Consider the following 14354-nt stretch of genomic DNA (forward strand, 5'->3'; position numbering starts at 1 on the left):
CCTTTAACTTGACAATTGAGGGGAACAGTTCTCTAAGGAGGATTAGTCTGAGGAATAAATGTCTCTGCCTTTATGACATCAAATACCACATGTTGAGTCACCAACCTTCCGTGTCCTCCGGTTCCATCGCTGCCACCGCCTCCTCCCTGTTATCCAAGACCATCTCATCTCCTCCATCTGCCATGGCTGCTTCCTTCCCCTCCTCCTCCTCCTCCTCCTCCTCCTCCATTTGTGGCTCCATCATCATCTCCTTTGCTACATCCACCTGCCCCTGACCGGCATCCTCTTCTTCCGCCAACTCCTCCCGGACGCCCTGCTGGTCGTCCATCTCCATGGCGACCCAGTCGATGGCGTCCAGGGCCTCCTCGATGATGGCCTCCTTCTCCTCCTCGTTGAGGAGATGCCACTGTGCCTGCTCGGCCGGAGACATCTGGGGGATGAGCTCGTTGGTGATTAGTTGGACGGCTAGGTGATCGATTTCTGCAAGTGAGAGAGAGATTGGAAAAGGTTGAATCAAATAGTTGCATTAAAGAGGAAATCACCCCAAAAATAAACTTCAAAAAAGAGAGAAAAATATTCCCAACAGAACAATACAAAAACGACAAAAATCGAAAACAAAATAAGGAAGATATGTCACTTTGAAATTTCAAATTTTTTTCGACCAATCATTATGATTGAAATCATTCGATATTTCTTGACCAGTCATTATGAATATTCAAATCAGCAAGTTGACAATGTCATGCTCTCACAATTTCTTATTCACTTCATACACAGAAATGACAAAAATCTAATATTTCAGCAGAATAAATATAAAACTTGCCTTAAAACCACCCAATAAAAAAAGAACAGATGCTCACTCTGATATATCTTGGTATGGGAACATGTTTTTACTTGTATTAGATAAAATATCTATATTTTTTTAATTTCATATATAACATATATGAAAAATTGTAAGGATATGACATCATCAGCTTGCTCATTTATACATAAGAACTGGTCCAAAAATGTTTTCCGGAAAAATGTGAAATTTCAAAATGTCATATCTTCTTTATTTCTTATCTGATTTTGGTCATTTTTGTATCATTCTGTGGGGAATATTTTCTTCTTTCTTTTGAAAATCATTCATTTTGGGGTGGATTTCTTCTTTAAACCATGTTTTCATCTCATCTTCGTGATAAGTTGGATGGCTAGGTGATCGATTTCTGCATGAGAGAGAGAGAGAGACTCGCAAGGGTAGTACTGGAATCATATTCCTCATCTCCAAAAGATGATATCACTAACTTGTTCACAGTTACACATCGGCACAACACTGAGGGACAACCATAAGGCTCTATTTCCTACAAACTTATTCATTGGCACTGCTCCTCCTTTGTTGAATACTGGGACCTCATAGTTTCTGTGCCTAATTCTAAGTGGAAAGGGGTTAAATCTAGAACTTCAGAGAATATGAATCATGCATCCTCAAACACCAATGCATATCAATCTGAAATGGCCATGAGCAAAGTTCACATCTTCTTTAGATGTAACAGCATCCTTGCAACATTCACCTGATGGATACATTATTTGATTTCTTAACAAGTATGCTTTTCTCATTATAGGCACTACATTGTTCAGTAGTTCCATCCTTGTTACATACATGTACGTACATACGTACCATTGATTTGCTCAATTTGGTGTTACAAATGGCCTTCACATTTAACCATTGATTTGCTCAATTTGGTGTTACAAATTATCTTTACATAACAAACAATCAGTAATATCTCCAATTACAATGACACTTGGAAAAATGCAACACATGAATGTTGTGTGCATTTGATTTGCATCATCTCAATAATCCTTTAATATGTCTTTATCAACCTATCAGTTTACTGACATCTTCTCAAAAGGGAAGACTCTGATACCCCAGGAGCAGTTACTTTAAACTTTCTAAACTGTTGCATTCAGTCTTTTCATACACCTTCAATTTTGCTTAGAGCATTATTCTTTTTAATCATTTCACTGCAATCAAATTATATTCTCAATACTCTTGAGGTCCAGAGTAGATAAAGAGGTAATTTATGTGTTACCAAGGTTCTTACGAATTTCTTGTGATCATACAAGTCTTCCAGGGTTCAGATTAAAGTTGCTTTTTAAGGTAGCCAATTATTGTGTTGCATTAAGTTGCTCCATTTGGCAGCTAATTATTGTGGCAATTACCAGGTCTGCCAATATTCCCACATCCAAATCAGGGAGATTCCACACAGCAATCAGGGAGATATCTGTGTGTTACATGCATTTCAATGGCCGAAAATAATTCTCAAATGTGGGAGATTTTAATATTCTCTTATTCAGACATGAGCAGATTTTGACATTTTCAGGGAGAATCCTGCAGAATCAGGGAAACTTGGCAGCTCTGAATTATCCTCTACGGGGGAAAAAATATGAATAAACTGTCAAAAAAAAAAAAATCATGTTGCATCATCATCATCGTTGAAGCCTATTTCATCCATCTCAAATCTGGTCCACTTTCTTTAATCCTTTAAGTTTCCATTCCCTGCATCCTCCACCCTCCCACCCCCTATCCACTCACCCTCTCCCAGAATCTCCTCCAATCCTGCCTCACTGATGCTGCCGACCTCCGACCATGAGCTGCTCTCGCTCTGGCTGACCCCAATCATCTCTCCTTCCCCCGCTGCCGCAGCCATCGCCGCTGATGCCATCCCTCCCATACCCTCTTCTCCCTCCTCCCCATCCTCCGTCGCCACGGCAACCTCCTCCCCTTCCTCCATCGCCTCTTGCACCGCCGCAGCCTGCTCCGCCACTGCCTGCTCCCGGTACAGCTCCTCTAAGTACTGTTTTAAGTAGTCTAGCTTCTCCATCACCCGGGCATAATCCTCTTCGTTGGCGCCTCCCGGCAAGTCATCACTGAGGAGTCTACAGGTCAAAGGAGTATTGATAGCAACATGAGAAAGGACTAAAACTCTTCCATAAACATCAATATTTAATGCAAGCATGTTGTTGATAGATACATCTACCCATCTACTTATCTACCTCTTAGAATATATTTTGAATGCCTTCCCATCAGTACCTCCATTATCATCTTCACACAATGATTTAACTCCATACACACAAACATGCCTGCAGTTTTACATACAACATTACAAACAATGACATTTTTCACATTCACTAGTTCTGTAGCATGAGTGAATTTGCTGTCATTATGTGGACCAATTAACCTTTTAAAGGCAGTGTGTGCCGCCAAAGACTTTAACCGCCGTGGAAGCGGTGAGCCGTTTGAAGTGCCCGCTCACTTGTTGTGACCGTCCATGAAAATAATCATTTAAACATGCACAATTTATCTCACCCAGACAAGCGTGAAAACTCACTCACGCAAAGCTTTGTGCCTTTACAGTAGCGTCCTTCCTCCCATGACTGACCTGCTCCTTTAAGCTTTCATATAAATGAATACAATTCCCCTCTTCTTTAAGAGGTCAAAGAAATCACATTTCTGTACTTTTGGTGCTGTATCTGCTCATTACCTAGAACTGCCCAGGAAGTTATGTTTTTGTCACCTTTGGTTTGTCTGTCAGCAAAATAATAAGGTTAAAGAGTTGTGAATGGATTTAGAGGAAAACTACAGGAAAAGTTTATATATATCACAAGGAACAGAGCAGGACTGCCATCTGGATTAAACATTTTTTTCTTTTTTTGAAGGACTCTTTGTCAATGGCAAATACAGAAAAAAAGAGGAAATTCAAGCACTATCAAATGTTAGAAATAATGTAACCTGGGTGTACATGTTCTACTATCAATGCAATACCCTATTATGATAATGTTTCTTGGCCGATATGAATTTTCAGAGAGACAGATGTAAACATCAGTTTGAGGTTGGTTTATTTGAATGCATTCTGGCCTAGCAATTCAATCGTGGAAGTCATACTTTGTCACTTGCAACATGAAGTGTGATCTATGAACCCATTGAGGACGGGCTGATTTTGCTACAACACACATTTCCCACAGACAGCTGCTTGAGTATACTCAGGACTCATCCTCCACAGGTTAATCAATCAATTATGATTGATTGCAAGCAAAGGAATAGAATGTCTTATGTATGTTTTGAATACTTTTTCCTTTTCAATATGGATGTCCAGGCATCTACAACAGTATATGCCCTCAAAATTTGATTTTAGAACTTGTTATACTATATCTATTCATTATAATTTTCTCTTCTTTTCTTTTCGGTAACTGCACTACGGCAATGAACAGGTATAGGAAACTAGGGTATTCATCCGACATTCATTCTTTTAACTCTTTGTACGACTTGCAACCACACACAAACAGATCGATAAATCCATAATATGCCACAGTACACGAAAAGCGTCATAGCCATAGCTTCTTCTTCTTCTTCTTTTTTGTAGAATTTACATCATAGCAAAGACTGCCACATTTTCTTGGTAGACACCCTTCTTGTACTGCATTTGTAGCATAAATTTGTCTATAAAAAGATCTGTGGCTTTGAAAAAACAAAATGTTTTGAAAAGGTGCTCATGCATTGCAGTTTCAGAATAATGTCGCAAGAAGGGGGTTATACAGAGAATTTTTTTTTTGGGGGGAAAAGGAAGTGCCAAGGTAAGTGACTTTGAAAACTGTTACCCTCTCTGAGTACTCTGAAAACCAAGTGCAGCACACGTACTAGTAATCTAAAGCATTCTGTACTGTAGGTCTGTAAGAGCGACTTATGCACTACACTGAAAAAGAGCTCTACAGAATGGCTGGTATTGTCAAGATGCATGTTGCTATGGCAACAGTATCCAAAGCTTTTGTATCTGGCATATCCTCCCACATGGCAACTGAACCCACTGGAGAGGAGTCCCGTGCATACTTGGGCAGGTGTCTACGGGAAATGCATGTTGTAGCAAAATCAGTCTGTCCACAACGGGCTGAATAGTGTGAAAGTGTGTGTGGTGTGTGTGTGTGTGTGTTGTGTGTGTGTGTGTCTCTCTCTCTCTTTTGTTTTGTTTGATGGGGGCTTGTCTTAAAGATAAACATAGTTCTGGTACACCTGCAGAATTGTTGAATTTCGCTCCAAAATGTACACATATGTCTAAGAAGTGTGTGGAATAATGCTGTAATAACAAGGTATTCGTTGGGTAACCATGAAAATGCAAAATATTAACAAAAAAGGTTTGCTAGAGTCGCAGTCTCAGAACGGGGTCAGGTTAACTCGGACACTGGGACAACTCAGCCTCGCTTTGATGGCAGGCCAATTGTTCCTCTGGATTGTACAGTGTTGTACTATGGGAGCGCTTCGTGTTCTGGCTGGTCGCAGTTATGGGCCAAGTTGATACAAAGCGCACATCAAAGAACCTCTTTGGCACGCATACAAAATGAACGTGCGCCTGTGTATAAAATTTTGCGCTCACACACTGAAATAGGGCCGAGTTGCTCCTGAGACCGAGTTAGCCTGGATCCTTCTGGAATAAAAGTCGGTATTGACAGCCGACTTTTATTTTTGACCTCAAAATACTCCAAAACAACTTGTCATCCTGGCAAATTACGTCAGCCAGGTAAGTTTCTTGGTAGACTCTTTCCATATATTGCAAGCAAATATGAAATGGTGCAAGACGGGTTCTAAAACCTTTACCAGACCTATGTTTTCACTTTAAGCATCTCAGTATCATTAAGAATATTTTGTAAGTAGGGCTACCAGACCACAAGTCTTGTGGAATCCATAGAGTATACTCTTTGTGTCCTTGATACTTATGGCTGGCAAGAAGCCATATGCTGTGAATGCTGATATTTTCACATACAGATATTTTTACGAATGGCAGTTGACTGGACATTTTCACCAGACAATTCGTACTTTGTGGTCATTCTCATTATCATGACAATTGTAACAAAAAACAACTACATACATTGAGAAAAACATGTGACTTCTCAAAAACATATTTTTTTAAAAATCAAAAACATTGCTTAAAGCCTTGAAATGAGATCAAATCTCTCAGAAAAAAAAAATAAAGTACTCTAGTGGTCACTTGATTGTGCCACTCTCCAGTGCTCACCTTGGACAGTGCGTGTGAGAATATTACTGTTTTCATTTTTGTCAACATTTTTGCAATTAGACGCCATTCACAAATTAATGAAAATAAACCCCCTGCAGACATGTTGGTGCTCACAGCATCCACAACAGAAGTAAAACAATCATTTCATCCATGCTTCTGTCTTCTGCTTTGATGCCATCTTTACAGACTCCCATTGTACCAACGCGAAGAATTGATAATGCATTGGTGCTAGCAAGCAAATCATAAAACTAAACTTTGCTTTGCTATAATTTCACAAAATCTTGAACCTAATCTAAAGGACTTCTTGATTAAAAACTCCTGACATCAAGAAGAGAAGGATACACATAAATTGTGTTTCATGTTATCCCTGGGGTGACAAGACCTACTTTCTCTATAGGCATAAGAAAAACCCTCCTAACTCAACTTTGAAAATCAAAAAGATGGATTTGAAAACGGAACAATTATTGATATCATCAATAACAACATTTCTAGATTATTTGAGGTCAACATTGATGTTGCAAAATGATACAAGTGGGTTTTTTTTATTTTCTTGTTTTTTGTTTTGGGTGGGGTTTTTTTGCTATCTTAAAAATTCATGATTTTGACACACAAGGTATTTTGTCACCCCTGGGGCAATATAGTTTTTTTTTTTTTGTATCTATGAACGTAATACAGACATGTATATATTCATACACACAAATCATACATAGAAACAGTTATATACATACAAACATACATGTACATACTTACATTGCACAGACACACATTTGTACACAAACAATGACAAAAACACCTTTTTTTCCCTTTAATTTTTGATGTATGTAAACTTAGTATCTCAAAACAAAAACAAACAAAAAACACAAAATAATCCAACTTTATGTGCTTTACACCTTTGGTTACATCCTTAGCTCATTCATCTGAATATTAAACTCTTTCACGCAGGTTCTTGTCAAAATCACAAGAAAAGAAAGAAAAAAAAAAGAAACAAGCTCCATTGTTCTATCAAACTACACAATAATATCAAAAGAAAAGGCCCATGGGAGAAGTTTTTGCAAAAAAGAGATTCTTGCTCTATTGTACACCTATCCATTGTTAAAAGCTACTGGCGCTAACTCTCAAAATATTATTTGTATAGGATAGAGAGTGACCCTTACCCATTTTTCGCTGCTTCCTCCATGACTCTGTACTGCTCCAGCAAATCCAGGTACTTCTGGTAGTACTCTTGGTACAGCCAATTGACCTTCTCCTCCTCCTCCATCTCAGCATTGTTGGCTGAATTTTCAATGGCTTGCACGTACTCTTCTATCAACTGCTCAGCATTCTCGCCCCTGTCCCCCCTAGCTGCCTGGTTTTGGTCGTCATAATACACCCGTGTCTGCTCTGGCTCCTGGGTTGGGTCATTATTTAGATCAGCAAAGCCAGAAAAGAAAGAATACAATAGTGGGATGATGCCAAAGCGACAGTGCTTTAACAAATGCAAAGAAAAAAGAAACAAATCTCCTGTCCACAGGTGAAAATAGTCCAAACAAAGTTCACCAGATCTTGATATCACATGAACCATCACAAATGACATTGTCTAAGTGTGCGAGACGCATTGTCGCTGGAGCAGAAAATCTGCTTACCCTGGGCAACCCCATCGCATGATCGGTGACCACAATCCATTGTATGGCAGGGACTGAACATCCACTGACCATAAAATACTATTGTATGATCACGACTGTTGTGCACAATACCTTACTTTCTATGGTCAAATGAATGATGGCAAAGTATCACGTTTCACTGTTTTCTGCATATCCCTTCTGAACTTCAAACTTCATTACACCCCATCGTCTAATCACTGCTAACCTTAGTAGAATCAACAATACAAAAGTGCAGTCAAGTCACGCATAGGTTGAGTCTAATAGTCTGACCTGGGGCTACTGTACATGCGCAATGCTTGCCCGGCAATGTGTGTGTAATGGGCTACAGAGTGCATGATATGCGCTGACCCTTAGAGGCCCTGTTTGCCTTTGGGGACAGTGATTTTAAAAATGTTCAAGATATCACATTTGATGCATATGTGTAGGTCCGTTGTATCACAAAACATCCTACCATATAAAATTTTTGCAGTAAAACCTAAAATATAAGGATATATCAGTATTTTTCTCAATAAACCATAACTGCAGACGGTTTAGTCTTGAAACATTTTTATTATAATTATTGTTCACAATTTGTCGATTTAACAATACTTAACATTGATAACTAGGATTCAAATCTTTACAGTGGTTGTTTTATCTCTAACTCACATTTTAAAACTATATTGAAGCACTAATGCTGGGTTTTTGTTTTATCTGCAAAAGGTATATTATGCCTTTAATACTTACTCTACCCACCTGGATTAAGGCGTGGCCTCTAGGGCCCGGGAAGAGGGTCCGGTACTGGCGGGCCATCTCTTCCAGGGCCTCTAGCTGCCGCTCCCGCTCCACTTCCTTCTCTAGCGCCTCCACCCGAGGATCAACGTACTCCATCTGGTACGGCTCCAGGATGGTGGCAAGTGTTTTCTGCATTACAAAAAAAAAGAAGAAAAACATGAACAGTGCGCGTTTTTTCTTTCTTTCTATTTTATCAAACACTGCTGATTGTATATTGTGTTTATACGTTTAAGATGAATGTTTTTGTTATGTGAAATTATAGAAATCAAAATAAAAGATTATTGAAAAACAGAAAAAAGTGTGTGTGTGTGTGTGTGTGTGTGTGTGTGTGTGTGTGTGTGTGTGTGAGAGAGAGAGAGAGAGAGAAAGAGAGCATGAGACCGATAAGAAGGAAGGGGGAGGGAATGGCCGGATATGTAACTGATACAAACAGACAGAGAAAATACAAACACATACTCAGACAACACACAAACACAGACAAAACAAACAAACAGACAGAGAGGTAGACAGAAGGAGGAGAGAAAAAGAATGACAGAAAAAAAAAAAAAAAACAGAGAGAGCAAATGATCGAGAGACAGATCTAGCCTTAACCCTTTAAGTGCACAGGCACCCAACTGTATAATATGGACTTCAGGTGATAACTTTAAGAGCTTGGCGTAACTTGCCAAGCATTTTTTATCAGGATTCACCAATCGACCCAGACTTGACCCAAATATGGAGTTAGCAAGCCCACTCACAGGTAGCAGCATTCTTTACACCAACAGGAAGGCCGTAGTGACAAACAACATGTGGATCATGGGGATTAAGTCATTTCTATTCATAGACAATTAGTTTCCTACCGTGATTTTCCATACTGCTCATAGGCACTTTCGGCAACAAATAATGGCCACTCCTCAACAACAACAACAACAACAACAACAACAACAAAAATCACGACTATTTCAGAAGCGTCACACTTTTTAGTGGTGGGTGGGTCATGAATTAAATTTCAGTGATAGTCATGATTGTAATGTCCAAATAAATAAAAGAAAATGCTTTTTTGTGGTGCAATTCAAATCATGACACAAATAATTCCAACTATCTGTGGTTACATGAATGGGCCTATTGTTAGCACCACATATTAAAGTTAAGATAAAGAAAATATTTTGACAGGAAAGGAAAGTCACAGAAAGAAAGGGACAACAAAATAATGTCAATGCACAAGAGCAGAGACAGCTAAAATGCACACTACCCTCATAGCAAATTCAGGAAGAATCAAAAAGATCACAGGATCAGCATAAACTTTGACAGAGATCACCTAGGAAAGAAAAAATAAAGTAAAATAGATTCATAGGCAGAAGCACAAATACAGGGAGATTTGGTGTCAGCAGATTACCTTTTTTTTTTTTTTTTGAAATGCCAAGAGGTGTAAAGCAGGCAAAAACTGATAAAATGATTTATTTTTCCTTTTGCCATTATAAGTAATGGCAGCGCATATTTACATGTACGTCATTTTCAAAACTTTTCACGAGAGCGATGGTTGAGTGAGGTAAGGATATCAGAAACTGGGTCAACAAACTGATAAAACTGGCTCTACTTTGATCAAGGTGTTTGCCTCACCCCCCCCCCACACACACACACACACACTATACCCCCATCTGCAATCAATTTACTCCATACACCTCTTCTACTCAACTCTTTTAAGGACAGCACTTGACTAGTTTTATTCAACATTATCACAATTCAACAACTAAAATCCCACAAGCACACATAGACTGAAATACATTTCAGTGTGTGTTTGTATACATCTTTGTGTCTTTCAGGATATACCCAGCTCAAAAACTACAAAATATGATACCTAAAAATAGAATTCTATTTTAGAGGACATATTCTACTATTGATTTTTTTTTTTCTCTCTTTGCAAAATTCAAAGTGAAATTACAGTTTGATACGTACTTATCTCTTCGCCTACGCAAAGCGCCAACTTGGATACGTGCCACGAAAGTGTTTCTAATGAGGGCAATTCACCCCCCAGACAGATGAGCCAAGATTATTCAAACTACATTGTAACTGCCGGAAATAGACGGCAAACTCTGCCGACGGTCAATTTTAAGTATACTATCAGAAATGGAAAGAGCAAAGTGTACGGAGCTGCCCACAACCACGCAACACATACAGAAGAGTGAACTACTCTCTTGAAGGTTGTACATGGTGGGCTGTAAACTGGCAAAACAAACAAGAGACCTAGCATATTATGTTGTGAAGATTCAATGCTGGTAATAGGGCACCCAACTTCTGTAGATTATAAAATGTATATCAATTACACTTAAGTATATATTTTACATAAATATGTATGCAATGTTTATATGTGCGTGTAGATATATCAGGGCTCACCACTGGTGGTAGCCCAGTGACCCATGCCATTAAAAATTGATATCAGACCACAGAACTTTCAAAAAGCACATCATTTGGTGGCCCAATCGGGCAACAAAGATCAAAAATATATTGCCATTTTTCTCTTACTTAGTGCCCATGTCAAGATATTGGCATGTAAACACACAATGCATGTGATGACTATGATTTGTATGTGCATGTGTGTGTATATATATTGCCTGGTTGTTTCAGAGAGAACAACAGAAATCACCGCAAGGTACTCATTGTAGCAAAAACCTTGAAAATAAAGCACTTGCATTTAACATCTTTCTTGTTCAATAAAACACAAAATTGACACTCTCCGTGACCTTTTCAGCATCTAATCACACCTTTAAGAAGGATAATGAGTGAAAATAACAACCTTCACAAGGTTAAAAAGGTGGTTTATATCAGCTAATCAATACTCTATTAATGATAAATGGAGCCATTAACCCCCTGGTTCTCAGTGAGCAGGATTGGCATTCAAGTATGTTGCATAGTAGCACAACAGGGTAAAAAAAAAACAACAACATCAATTACTATTAAACTGTTCAAAAGGGCAGTCTTTGGCCGTTTTTGAGCACTCAAAAGCAAACCAAAGAGAACCAACCGAATGCATACCATACCATACTATGTAATATTTGAAGCATTCAAGCACTCTGTGGAGAAAGCATTATTTCCAGAAAGGGTCATACATTGTATGTTTTGCAGCAATAGGGTCATGCCCCTGGAGTGCTTACACCACTTTACACGCGAGTATGTCCCAATCATAGAGAATCAACTCTTTGCATTATGATGTATGTGCTTGTTAGGCATACTCTTCTCATGCCAACTTCTCGTACAATTATGATACTGTAAAAGTGGATATTTTCGCGCGACTAATTTTTCGCGCTTGGCCGGGTAAGAAGAGTTTCGCGTGTTTTTAATTCCGCGGAATCAAGACATCACGCACAGGAATGTACAGTCAGACCATTAAGTTATGTTACTCCCGCACGCACTGCGCACGGGGCTGCTTCGTGCGGCTGCGTGCGGTTTCGCACGGGTGCGTGCGGCTCCGTGCCATTTCATACGGCCTCGTGCGGGTGCGTGCGCTTCTGTACGCCCCCGTGCGACCCCGTGCGACCTCGTGCGCCTCCGTGCGGCTGCGTGCCAGTCAGTGCGCCTCCGTGCGGCTGCGTGCCACCGTCGAGTGCGGACCATCTGGCACGCTACCGTGCGAGGTGTTGGCACGGTACCGTGCGTGGTGCTGGCACGCTACCGTGCGAGTCCGTGCGAATCTAGCATCCTGCTAGTCCCGACACGGGACTCTTATCTTTTTTCACAGTGCCATACGGCACTGTTTTTTCACTCTCTCATACGCCCTCATTGGCGGTATACGAAGGCAGTCTAGGCAGTGGACTAGCATCCTGCGTGCGAATCCATTGGAGGCCGTGCGTGCATGCATTGTAAATAATAATATCCCCTTTGTAAGTGTGTGCTCATGACTATGTGTGCGCCTGCGTGTCCATGTCTGTGGATCCGTGCCCATGCCTGTGTGCCTGCAAGCGATCGCGAGAAGACGATACGATGTACACACTGTACAATGTTCAATGAAAGCCCTTACAAGTCTGTGCAACTGCGTATTACATGTAAACACTCATGCCTGTCCAAAAATGGACGATTTTCTACATTGCAGAGATCACTTGCAATCTTTCTAAGAATATGGAGTACCATCACCGTGTGTACATGTATCTCTCCTTGCAAAGAAATTAGAAAAATTGTGTGGTTGTATGTGTGTCTTTATCACTCGATAACTTGAACAGTGTAGAAATAATCATGGTAATAATGACAATTAACAACAACAGAGAAAAGCTATTGTATAATTACATCAAGGGAACCATTTGTTGATGATGATGATGATGTTGATGATCACTCAAAAGGTAATAATAAATGTACATTGTAGATGTTCCATATTGTTACATTATCAGTATGGTGTATTAGTATTTTTACTATTTTTGCCTCTCTTAAAAAAAAACACACACACACACACACATTCTTTGTCCTTTCTGATATTCCCCGAAAGCTTTGAAATATATGTAGAGCTTACACATTGTCGTAAGCAGGAGATAAAAAAAAAAAACATCGTCGCTGCAGGATAGGTCGGTATATTAACAATTTCCGTCTCGATAGGTTTGTAATCTTGGCAAAATATAAATATACATATACATAGATTAAGAAATATAAATATACATTTATATATATACACTCTAAAAACGCAAATGTTGAATCAACATTTAAAAGGGCCGAGGAGTGACAGCATTTTTGAAGTGTTGCATCCAACTTTTAAAATAACATTTTAAATGTTGAATCTAGCAGGAAAATCAACACTTTGAAAATGTTGTCACTCCTCGGCCCTTTTAAATGCTAATTCAACATTTTTGTGTTTTTAGAGTGTATATATATATATATATATTATATACATATACAGAAATATATAGATATTGATTGAATCGTTTCTTTATTCAAGAAAATGTTTCACATTACACCACCGGTCTAGTTATCCCAAGGTTTCTTTGAAAATGCTGCAAGCATCAAAATATCAAGCATCGTAATTTTTATATACAATTTCCCGTGAATGCTAAGCGTATGAGAGAAAGAGATAGAAAAGAACAAAAAAACTTCTGCCATATGTCTTGTTTCTCGCTTTATTGCAGCGTATGTCATTGTCGAAGTATAAATGCTATGATAAATGTTGGTAACAACCACATGAGAACTTGCACATTCGATTCCCAACAACCATTAAATCATTGGGGTCCGTAAAAAAGGTTACATAATACATACGAAGCACCTCATTATAATGTATTCGATGGACCGGTGCAGAAAAACTGGCTGTCTGTAATCGGCCTTTGAACATCTCTATTATGCTCATAATCCCCGACTTTTCAGATGGCGGCTACGAGCGCGTCCAGGGATGTTTTTGTATCAACATTCTGACTATTCATGGAGGTACAATGTAACCTGATACTCTGGCCACCTGGTCTATTCAAAGTATTCTTGCGTAATACACGCGCGTAATTATGTTAGGCTGTGTTTCACCATGAAGAATATATAGGACCCCGTAGTAGCAATATCGGCTCTTGCGTTGTATGAATGCTATACAGGGATCCTCCATTTGGTTCGTTGGTCAAGTATATAGATTCTTTTAACGATCTTATAAGCAGGCTGTCATTCATAAGTATGACAGAAAAACAAACAACAACTTCAAGCAACATCGAAGTTGAGTTTCGCGAACTAATCTTCCATTTGAGTTGGTTTCTCGGTTTTGTTTCAACAATTTTTATAATGTTGACAAAAGCCTGATGGGATGTTCAATATTCAATTAAATCATTGCACCTTTCTCGCAATCTTTGACAACTAATGATGATTAAACCTGTGAAATCCACGATTTATTTATTTATTTATCTATTTTTTTGTATAGAGACGTTTTCTTTTTGAATTTATCTATCATGACTGCCTCCAGATTTCGACCATA

General features: G+C 39.1%; 1 protein-coding gene across 1 annotated transcript in view; it reads right to left on the reverse strand.

The window, feature by feature from the left end:
• The window catches only part of LOC140243859 (uncharacterized), a 342981-nt gene that overhangs the window by 245720 nt on the left and 82907 nt on the right, over positions 1–14354 (reverse strand). The window contains exons 4-7 of the mRNA XM_072323532.1: positions 8414–8581; positions 7196–7428; positions 2570–2913; positions 106–480 (exon numbers count right to left, since the gene is read on the reverse strand). Of these exons, the coding sequence (XP_072179633.1) occupies positions 106–480; positions 2570–2913; positions 7196–7428; positions 8414–8581 (1120 nt within the window). The remainder of the gene's footprint in view (positions 1–105; positions 481–2569; positions 2914–7195; positions 7429–8413; positions 8582–14354) is intronic.

Source organism: Diadema setosum, chromosome 20, assembly GCF_964275005.1.
Source record: "Diadema setosum chromosome 20, eeDiaSeto1, whole genome shotgun sequence".
NCBI lineage: Eukaryota > Metazoa > Echinodermata > Echinoidea > Diadematoida > Diadematidae > Diadema > Diadema setosum.